Source organism: Nanorana parkeri, unplaced genomic scaffold, assembly GCF_000935625.1.
Source record: "Nanorana parkeri isolate BGI_ZX_2015 unplaced genomic scaffold, ASM93562v1 scaffold1339, whole genome shotgun sequence".
Taxonomy (NCBI): Eukaryota; Metazoa; Chordata; class Amphibia; order Anura; family Dicroglossidae; genus Nanorana; species Nanorana parkeri.
Window position 1 is genome coordinate 333350 of NW_017307607.1, and position 11457 is coordinate 344806.

At 40.6% G+C, this 11457-nt stretch overlaps 1 protein-coding gene across 6 annotated transcripts in view; it reads right to left on the reverse strand.

The window, feature by feature from the left end:
* ARID1B (AT-rich interaction domain 1B) overlaps positions 1–11457 on the reverse strand; it is a 351874-nt gene that overhangs the window by 286932 nt on the left and 53485 nt on the right. The window contains exon 3 of one of the 6 annotated variants that reach the window (XM_018569473.1): positions 854–871. The exons of the other annotated variants lie outside the window; for them this stretch is intronic. Within the exon in view, the coding sequence (XP_018424975.1) occupies positions 854–871 (18 nt within the window). The remainder of the gene's footprint in view (positions 1–853; positions 872–11457) is intronic. 6 annotated transcript variants of the gene reach the window in all.

Sequence of the window (11457 nt, forward strand, 5' to 3'; positions counted from 1 at the left end):
ATGTTGATGATCAGCCAGCCTTCAAAGCTTCTTCTTGCTGGGTTCTGACAGGTCCTGTAGCCCTGTTGCCGACATCAACATTTACAATGCACCACTGGTCCCCCATTGCACACAATGAAATACACATTCCGGCACTAAGAGAAGAGGATGAGAGCACTTGCTGTCCCAGGATTGTGGAGTAAGGTAAGTAATACTCAGTGATAAATCATCCCCTGGAAAAATGAGCAGTATATTCTTTATAAGCTGGGGGGGTGGTGCAGGATACATTTCATTAGTGTATTAGTGGCTTAAAGTACTGAGGCCAGAGGGCCAATGTAGCAGTGAGGAAACTACAGTTTTTAGGAGCTGGTTAGCATCCCCGTAGTTCCCTTAGGAACATTTTATGGTAAAGCAGACCTAAAACCATTTTGAAAGGTAAGCTATTTTACACCTCCCCTTTAGCCACTGTCATAAAAAAAACTATTGCTAGAACCTTACTTCTCAGCAGATACATACAGTAGGCGTTCTTTCACATGTGAACCAATAAAGCAATTTAGATTTACTACCATCTGGTCTGGAGCTCTTTCTTTTGGTGCACGCTTTAAAATATCCTATTGGGTACCCACTAGAGCAGTGGTTCTCAATCTTTCTAGGGCCGGGACTCCTAGGGAACATTTGCCAAGTTGCGGTGACCCCCAATGGTAAATGTTTTTTTATAATTATTTTTTAATTACATTTTTAACTTTTTAAAATTTGTATTTATCCTATTATCTTTTGCTTTTTTATAAGGCTGCGGAAATCAACAATTAAATTTCTCGATTAATCGTTAAACTTTTTCCGGGAGTCCCGTCGGAGATCTGGTGACGTCACGGACATCTACGTCACCGGACTCCTCCCCCTTCCCCAAGTGGCACCGTCGGCTAACAAAGGGAAGGGGGGAGGAGTCATTGGGTCGCGACCCACAGGTTGAGAACCACAGCACTAGAGGGTAACCTTGTTTTTTTGCTGTGAGCTGCCTAACCAGAGCCAAAGAGCTTTTTGAATGATTATTTTCCTTTTATCACCCCACATCAACAAGAACTGAAGTCCCAGCGCCTCTTAGATCTCTTTTATGATCCAAACAAAATCATGCTTGCAGACTACCGTATATGTTGTCAGAGTCCCACCCCCTGTTCAGATGGAGCTATTGATTGGCTGGCTACATCTTTACCCCTTAATAGAGAGCTCAACACTAGCCAGAAGAAGCATGGAGCTGCTGATGGAGACCTCTATGACTTCCAGTAAAGCAATGATGGGGATTGCTGGGTTATCTCTATTCATATAATTAGACTGAGCTAATCTTTTTCACACACCAGATGGCTAACCTTGCTGATCTCCTGATTGTGTCATGCACATGCCATTTATGGTGCAAATATTACATGAATATTTGTATACAATATGGGTCTCTATTTCTGCATTTCCACTTTTATGCAAGGAAGAGAACATTTTTAGAAGAGCCATATTTTTCCTTCTAAAAAGGCATCAAAATAAAACAATGTAAAAGCCTAAATATTTAATGTCATGATCATCAATTCTCTATTAAACAAAATGTTGTTAATCTCTGGCATTAACTTACTTCCTTATGTACAATTTTGGGGTGAGTGGACTTTCTAGTGAAAAGCAGAAAAAAATAATTGAGTGACTGCATGAATTAATAAAAAGCAGCTTTTTTGGCATTGAATGTCACAAATCCCAAGTATTTCGTCTAAGTTCCAAAAAAGATGCTTTACTTCCACCTAGGGGATGCAGAAAATATGTCTTCTTAAAAGAGGTACATTTTTTAAAATTGTTCATTTACATACATCAAACCTGTCTTCACTAAGGCCAACACTGGGGGAATATTTATATTGTGACTTTCGCAAAACATTTATCTGGTGGTGAATTAATGTCATTTAAAACACATGCACCAGGACAATTTACTTGAAATGAATATTTAGTGAATGTCAAGATTCACCACTTTATAAATACGCCCCTTGGTATAGAATTGTATGTTTGATGCTGGAAAAATAGTAAATAAAAGGTGATCACATAACTTGCAGAAAAGCTAAGAATTATATTCGATACTTTTTCCTTTTTTGAAAAATATAGTCTTCAAAACACAAAATAAACCTGTCCTCACGTCTGCTAGTTACAATAAGGGCCAGCATATACATTAGCATAACTGATCTTTTGCATTGCTTACATTTACCCTTATTAAATTTATATAGAATAGACTACCTATTACTGAATCCCTTCTGAAGAGAAAATGCCCTAGTACAGTCTCAGGTCGGGCCCATGAGTGTGCTAAACCCCTATGGGCAGAAGGATCCAGTAGCATGGAACAAACAGCACCACAATGCACACAATGCTCGACAATGCAGAGCCCAGTGCCAGGAGGTCACATTCCAGGCTAGCCTAACCACAATAATCTATGACGCCAAAGTCTTTGAAATCACTCCATAACTTAACTAGTACTCTCAGTTCTAGATAGCACCACACTGCAGAGCCCTGTGCCCAAAGGTCGCATTATAGGCTAGCTCCACAATCTTTCAGTCCAGTAGGGGTCGTGTACAGCCCCCAATGCTGATGCTGAGGCTACACCGATCTGGATAGCTATTATGTAGAGACCATCTAAAGCAGCACTGTGGAAGTCTTGACTAATAAATTATTAGAATGTGACCTTTAGGCACTAGGTTCTGCATTGTGGTGCATTCCAAACCTAAGTATACTAATTAACTTAGCTGCAGAGTTCTTTCCAGGAGCGGTGTATCAAAGATATTTATTGAGCTAATGAAAAGGCCTCCTACCTCCTAGGACAGTAGTAAAAAAAACCTGAAGCATGACAGTTAAGAGGTGGGGTTATATGGGGGCTAGCCTTCAACTTCTGTTCCAAGCAGTACCCCTTTGTAGCTGCCTAGCTGTCTATGCAGTCAACAAGCAGGAAGTCATAGTTAACATATTAGTCCTGACCTGCATACTTATACCTGACCAGAGCAAATAGGGGACAGAGCTGTGTAACACTCAAGGGGGGTAGACCCAGAGCCCATTCTCAATATGCATCTCCAAACAAAAAGGTCACAAAATGAGGCCGCATGTTTTAATGCATAAAAAAACTACATTTTATTGTAAAAAAGGACAAAGACCCTAAAGCATAAAAGTGATACAAAATAAATTCCAGGCAAGCTGGATATTTTTTCAATGGAGTCCAGAATGCCCCCCTGAGGATAGACCAGGGTCTTCCTCTCTATTGCACTTGCCTATATGTGAACATATGTAAAAACATGGTAATACATACTTCATTCAGAAGGTTGTCAGCAATGATAGGCCACCCATCCCTCTCACTACAGATTTCTTTTAGAAAGGAGGGAAGTTTTTTTTTGCTTTTTCTAAAATATAGAGGCCTGTAGTAAAAACTAGCTGACAAAACAATGAGGAAAACTTCCTTTAAAATGTTCTTTTCTCCTTTAAATATCCTCCACTATGTCCCCTGCTGGATTCTAAAGAACATCTTTAAGTGTACATATTCACTGAATATATAACCTCCATAGAAAGATGGTGTCAGGCTTAGCATTTTAGCACCTGATCACAGTAGACTAAAGGCTGATTGGCTGCTGCCCATTGCCAAATGTATCCAGTAAATAAATGTGGTGGCACTGGGTCAAGGTGGTTGTATGCTATTTCCTCAGATCTGGAGACCAGGTGGAGAAGATGTAAGTAAAGGCTGTGCATGGTCTGTAGAAAAAAAGACTACATGTGAGAAAAGCTGCAGCCAGAGAGGAGAGGATCTAGAAAAAGATAAAGAGGAACCCAAAAACAGGAGCAGCAACCACAGGACTGCATCCCAGCCATGTCCTCCAGTGGAATAAAACTTATGGTTATCATTATATAGGCTGGCTACAGGCCATCATTGATGTAAAGGATCCCCAGACTTTTGCTTTCATTCCAAGGAGATTTAAGAAAATTATATTTTAATTAGCAGTTGTCAAGGTTGGATCCCAATGGTAGTGCAATGAGTCCTAATGCAGAGGCCTTTCCTCTAACCCCTAAAACACATTGTACGTTTGTAGCCTATTTTTGTAGGTAAAATTGGTATCTAATGTAGGTCTGGATAAATTACAGGTAGCCAATGCATAGGCAAAAAAGCCCTCAGGGGGAGAAGCATGTGCCACTGTGAAAGAGAAGATTGTTATGTTAATGGAAATTGGGCATCTCCCTAATCATATTATTTGTACAAAAATTGTTTGTAGAACCTCTTAAGGCTTTATCACAACCCAAAAACACATAAAACATATTTGAGTCCATTTTATTCTAAAACATTCAACTAGCAAATAAATAGAACTACTACAATATACAGTAAGTAATAACATAGGTCATTGATGAAGTATGCATATTGATGGCTTGGCTCCACAGTGGCTTTTTGCTAAACTGTATATACATGAATTGTGTTCTACGGTATGACTTTTCAAAAATGCAAAACAACACACCCAGCCAGCAATGTAGATGTGGTTTTACAGTCTACAGGGACATGTCCCATACAGCTGAAATGTTAGACTTGTCAGAACAACAATAAAGGAAAGGCCTAACACTTTCTGCAAATATCAAGCATCATAAACGGTAATCGCGGCGGGAACAAACTATAGGGGTTAGGGTGCAATGACAAAAATATTAAGGCAGACATTATACAATGTAACTGGTTTGCATATGAGGAAGCTCTATGGTAAAAACTAGACAAGTAATAAAGTATGAATAATGTTCACTGGTGTATATTACAATACAGTGAAATCAACCTTTAGCTCAATTCGAGCATGCAAAACAAAAAACAGTTTTTCAGGCTGACACCACCCGTAATGCTAACAGGACAAACTGGCAATTGTGAATAAAAATCTGCATTTTTAATGATTTGTATGACCATCCAATACATGCCGAGTTGCTGACCTCAAAAGGCCCCATTCTGCCTTCAGTCTTTCTCAGTACGTAGTGCATGAGAGTTTTCCATTAATTTGGTGTGTACCTGTCAGCATGTCATTTTTCTATATTTACAGTATACAGTGATGAGAAAAAGTGTTCCTACAGGCCTGTAAAGGATTGTAATCCTTGCTGCTGCTGTCTATCATTAAAAGTGCACCCAACATTAAAATTAAATTCACATCATGTCAATCAGTACGGCAAAGTCAACATCCCTCTTTTTTCCCTTGAAAAAAAGGACAGATCCCTTATGTGACCTAAAGTCTTGGCCTCCTAGAAGATATTTTATTTTAACTACCAGTGAGCAATGTGGGTGTTACATGTTGTTTAAAGCAGAACTCATTCATGTCGCAAAGTACAGTTAGTGCTATACTTCCAGCTCTGCGGCTCTCATATACAGAAGCCATAGTATTGTTTATACACCCTTCTTCTCCCCTTGTCCATTCAAAGGTGGTGTACCAGAAGACTCTGTACTAAGTAGATTACAGTTTTGGCCTGGCAGTGGAAAAGCAAATAGAATTTTGGGGTGCATCATTAGAGGGATCACCATCTGTTTCACTAAATGGATATTTAAATAGATCTCATTTAGAATGCTGTGCCCAATTCTGCAGACTTCACAAAAAGATATTGTTAAGATAGAGTGAGTCCAGAGTTGGGCAACAAAAATAGTGAAAGGCCTGAGGGCTAAAACATATCAGGAGACACTGCAGGAACCTGATATGTACAATCTCGTGGAAACAAGGGAAAGTGGGGGGCATGACTGAAACATTTAAATATATTAGGAGTATGGATCAGCATCAGAAGGGTGGTATTTGTAATATGGAGCCAAGATCAAGAACAAAAAGGACATGACCTCAAACTAGCAGAAAGAAAGTTCAAAACTAGCCTTAGACAGTATTAACAGGAAAGCAAAGCAACATTGCATAAACCTTTGTGCTTCCACCAACGTTTTCAGAGAGCCATAGGAACAGCCTGGAAGAAAGTGTTTACACCTACATCCCACTGTATTTTCTAGTTACATTCACAGGAGCTCTCCTTTATAGTTCCTCTATAAGTGCTATAAGTGTGTAACATGGTATGGAGCCCTACTAACAATTTCACTGAGGGCATAGACTATGTCAATCAGAGACAGAGGACCCTACCTATCACTTGAATCAGCACCCAGATGATGTCATATGAGATAGGGGAGCCTTCCTTAACACGTTAATTTGGACCCAGATAATGCCACCTGATATAAAGGGCCCTTCCTCATAACTTAGATGAGGGCCTAGATATTGCCATTTGAGAGAGCAAGCCTTCACTCAACCATTGACGTGGTGTCACCTGAGACAGTGTTTTCATGTTGCCTAATATCAATGCTCAATGCATTAACAAATAGCAACCATATCTTAACATAGGGCAGCCCATAGACCAAAGCAGAAAAATAAGGTGAAAGCGTTCAATAACATTCTGCTTTTAAACCAAAAAGAGCTTCCAAAATGAATCAGTTGATAAAAATTTGATTCTTAAACATTTATTCTTTTATAGATTTTTGTGGTTTTTTTTTGTACATATTGAAAAAGAAAGGACATTTTTGGCATAAGGGATACAACAGATATCCAAACATAACAAAAAGTTTTTCTGGTTAGATGGTGGATTACATACAATAATATATGCAATCTGTAACATAGGTTATACGGTACATAAGAGCATAGAGACAGTTCCCTCAAGAAGCCCAGATTTACTGACTTCCACTAAAGCACAGTCTCTCTATGTCTCCAGTTAACAGCCAAGTGAGGGGAAAAAATAAAATAAGGTAACGGGAAGAGAGTAGGGAAGACAGATAGACAGATTTAGATAAAAAACGGAGCAAGGGAAAAAAAAGGTGGGGAAGGTAATGAAAAGAGGGGAGCCAGGTAAAGGGGGGAGGGGTAATATTCAAACATCACACAGCTGTGAGGACTTCAATGCGGGTTCCTTTGAAACTTCCAAAGAAAAGTGTAACTGATATTATACAAGCTTACAGATCATTTTTATTCTGGGTGTACGTCTTCTTTAAAGCATCCAGTTATGAGGGGAATTCTGACATTAAAAAGGTTATTATCACATATACAATTGTGGTTTAACTCCCTACAACGCTCAAGTTGATGGAAGTTTAAAACCTTGAGTGAAATCAGTACATGCAAAAGCTCTGTAGCTCAGCTGTGCTCTGTCCTATATAAACGTCAAGAAGCAGATGGTGCTTTTCAAGCGTACTTAGGCCAGTCTTGGAAGGACAAGTAATAGATTAATACAGGATCAAACACAAACATTGTTTGAGCAAATCTCTGCAATGTACATTTGTAATATTAAATCTCAACAATTTTTGTTTTGGCCCACAGCTTAATAGACAAATATTTAGCAAGTAGCATTCTGAATCTCCCTCTGTATGCCTCTTCCGTCTGGCACTACATGCCATTCTTCTCTTCATGCCAATTCCAAAAGAATATAAGTTCCACCTGCACTGGTGCAATATATTTACAATAGCCTAACTTTACAGTTCTGCCTTGAAATTACTCACCTTTGTTGATCAGGGACGTGAAATAAAGTTCAGTGGCAGGTGAGGCAGCCCCTGGCCGGGTCACCGAGCCTGTGAAGTTGGAGAGGAAACCGCTCTGCCTGTGGGGTGTGGGACTTGCTCGTCACTGATGAGGCATCCAGATGAATGATTCAGTGTTTTTCTTTTTTGATTGGATGACCAGGACCAATGGCGTTTTGTCATTGGTCCAAACCATTCACAGAGCTCAAGCATCTGACTCCAAATCAGAAGCTTGTTGTAGCCTTGACCCCACTGTGTTAGGTTACCCAACAGAGCTGTCAAAAGCCATATGAAGCAACACCAGTAATTAACAGGTGGCACTCTGTCCATGACAGGTTACACAGTGGGGAGGCTTTTCACGCTATGCAACCTGTTAGAAGTCGGTCTGAAAGGAGAAAGAGTTGACAGCTTCAGACTTGAAGCTTTTTCTTCCATAGTGGCAGAGCCTACCCTGCCTCCCCAGACTGCACATCCCTGGGGTTGATGGATATCATGTTTTAAAATGGCTCTATTATACTTGTCTATCAAGCTATTGGGCATAGTTACCAACAAATGTTATTAATGCCAGTGTGAATACCTCAACGGGCCAATTAGTGCATCCTATCAGTGTGCAAGTCAATCAGAAAATGTATACTGCAGCAACACTTATTAAAAGGAGAACTATGAGGTGAGTGAGTTCCACTCATCCTCATAGTTAGAGCCGACCTGTGACAAAGAAGCGGTCACAGGTCGGCTCTACTGATCGGGAACTGAGCAAACACATTCAGTCGCTCGCTCACTTTCCGATCATAACCCTTCAGTCTTATAAGGCTTTGCCCCTCCAAATTGAAATAAAGTGCTCTCCTTTTGCTATGCCATATTTTGCTTTGCACTATACGCAATCAACCTTTGGGCCATGACATCTTGTGCATGTTAGCAATCTATACCTTGCAACACTTGATGGCCTCTTACGCCCTGGTTTTTTTTCTTTCCTTTCTCAATTTCAGTCTTATCCAGGGCAGGAAGAGAACATTTCAATTAGGTTTATTCTATAAGAGCACTTCTGGAATACAATGAAAGAACAAGTGAGCAAAATGGACATGCTGCCAACTGTAGCCAAACATGTCTGATCGGATATTCTTTTACAAAAATGTTGGAGATACATTCTACTGCCTGACTAGTTATTTCTTTTGCTACTGTTTCTATAATGAATTTCCATGTGGCGGGGAGCAAAGACTGAGTAGCGTAGGAGGTCTTCTTGGGTACATTTGCCACAGCAAAATCTCAAGTCTAGAAACTGCTTTTTAAATCCACTTGATGTCACCAACTAATACTTTTAATTCTAATGCTCTTGAAATTCTAATTCTGCTTACAGTTGTGTTTAGGAGATTACAAACAGACTGCATTACCTGTTATTAAAAAGTACCAAAAACCCATCCCTATTCACTTTCGTACATAGATCTACTTTTTTTTTCCAGTCAGGGTGCATACAATTGGTCTGTATACCACTCGTTCCTCCATATCATTATGCAGATATAATAAATATTTGAAGAATTTCCATTTAGAAGTACGCCCACCTCTGTTTAAAATGGAAATCTCAGAGATTAGCTCAAAAAGTATAATCATATGATATATCTTTTTTTACATATTAAAAAATAGCAGCATGCTTTTCCTTTTTTATTTAAAAAATTAAATAAAACATTTGATTATTTTTTAAAGACTCCACTTTAATATGACAAAAGATGAGCAGGAACCCCACAAGCTTTACTTATTCTCTTAGTTTCGATTTATAATAATCTTTGCAATAATGTGACATTTAAGAACCATTGTGACATCCATTTTACAGTAGGACAGTAGGAAGGCTGGATACAGCGTCAGAAGCAGAGGAGGAGGCGGGCCAGACGATGGAAGAGGAGGCGGGGCCCGGCAATGGAAGAGGGGGTGGGTCCTGGCACCAGAGGAGGTGTGGCCTGCCAGCGACCTTGGAGGCAGACAGCGGATCGGGGCTGACAGGTAAGTGGTGTGCAACCCACATGAGACCTTGCAGAGCCTGCCATAGAGAGTCTATGTCGGGCTCTGCAGGGTCACTTTCAGGTAGGCTGTTTGGAATGGACTCTGCAAGGGCAGAAATAGAAATCACAGGGCCCCATACAAAATGTTGTATGCCCTGTGATTTCTAGTTACGCCCCTATCTGCATCTATGGTCCTGTGTATTGACGGTATTTTAAACTGCACACATGTATATATTTACATGCATATAGCGTACACTGCAAATGTACTCTTTTGGCCTGCTCGGGGCCAACATGCAAATATCAACAATGTGCAATTAGCTTGATTACACACTATTATTAACTTTACATGTATGCACCTAAACAACTCTGAATTAATCTACATTATACAAATGAATGAACATGGACCTGTCAGCAGAGGAAGCACCTAGAAAAGAATAAGTATTAATAATAGGTAGATGCTGGCAAACAGCATGTTGGCAGTCATGAAAAGGTCAATGCCATTTCAATGATACAATATGACCCCAAAACTGCTTTGAAGTAGCAATAGCTTAGTAACGCAAAGCATGCTTTAAAATATCCAGTGAGGTATGAGCTGGACAGAAAACTATGATGCCTTACCAAGCTTGTCATGTCAGCACACACTCAGGTTACATGCAACTTAAACTGAATATTATGATTACCAATGTGTAAAGCTGAACTCAAAGCAGATATTAAAAAAAATGCTTAATCAAGGTACATATTCATTTTTACATACTAGTGTAAGTACCTAAATTTGTTTTCATGTCAGCTTGCACAGCAGAACCCAGACTGGAGAGACCCAGCACCCGTAGCCAGTCAGGATTCTCCTGCTTTGCACAGTGCTGGTGCTCTAGAAGTGTGAACATGCTAAAAGAAGCCAATTGCAGAGGGATAACCTCATGAGTGGTCTTCAGCTTCTTCATTGGTCAATGAGAGCCAAAATTAGTAGCTGTCCAAGGTTTAGGTGCTTAACTGCACTGCAGGGAGGTCCAAAATCTGTCTGTCATGTGTATTGGGATTCCTGGTTTATAAAACAAACATACTTAAAAGGAGAACTATGGGGTCAGTGTTTTTCCCCACAGTTCTCCTTAGGATAACGGGAGGACACAAACTAGCATCCTCCCGTTACCCTAAGCTCAGTATACCGCGAGCTACAGCTCGCGGTATACTGAGACGCCGCACCTGGAGCGGATCCCAACGTAGATGACGGGATCCGCCCAGCTGCGTGAGTGACAGCTGGCTCTGCCTATCTAGAGGCAGAGCCAGCTGTACTCGCCCCCTCCCCCGTCCATTCCGCCAGTCAGCGCTGGCAGATCGGAGCGGGGAGAGGGGAATCCAGCCCCTCCCTCTGTCACGGCAGAGAGCCGTGACAGGATCGAGAGGTGAGGGAACCCGGTATGTGTTCCCTCACCTCCCGATCTACTGAGCCGACCTGTGACACTCTCATTGTCACAGGTCGGCTTAGAACTATGAGGTGAGTGGAAATCACTCATATCATAGTTCTCCTTTAACAGAATTACAAATCCTTTGCAAGGAAAAAAAATAGGTATATGCATTTCAATTGTTTAGTTAGGTGGCCCTCTGGAGTTCAACTTTAAAGAAAAACAGACTTACATGTATTGTAATAACAAAATTGTATTTATCCGTATAAAATATTATCTGTCTATTTACAATAATTTGGGGGGGACTAAAATGGTTTAGGTCACAGAACACAATGGCCACTTTCCATTTGTGACGGAATTTCTTATACGAATCTCCTTAACCTCTTGCCGTCCGCCCGTAGTAAAAAAACGGACGGACGGCACTGCAGCATCTGCGGGTTGCCGTCTCCAGACGGCAATTTTTTTCTGCTCGCGCGCGCCCCCTAGCGGGCACGCACGGGCAGAAAAGACCCGCTAAATGCACACACCCGTTACCGGGTGTTTCACA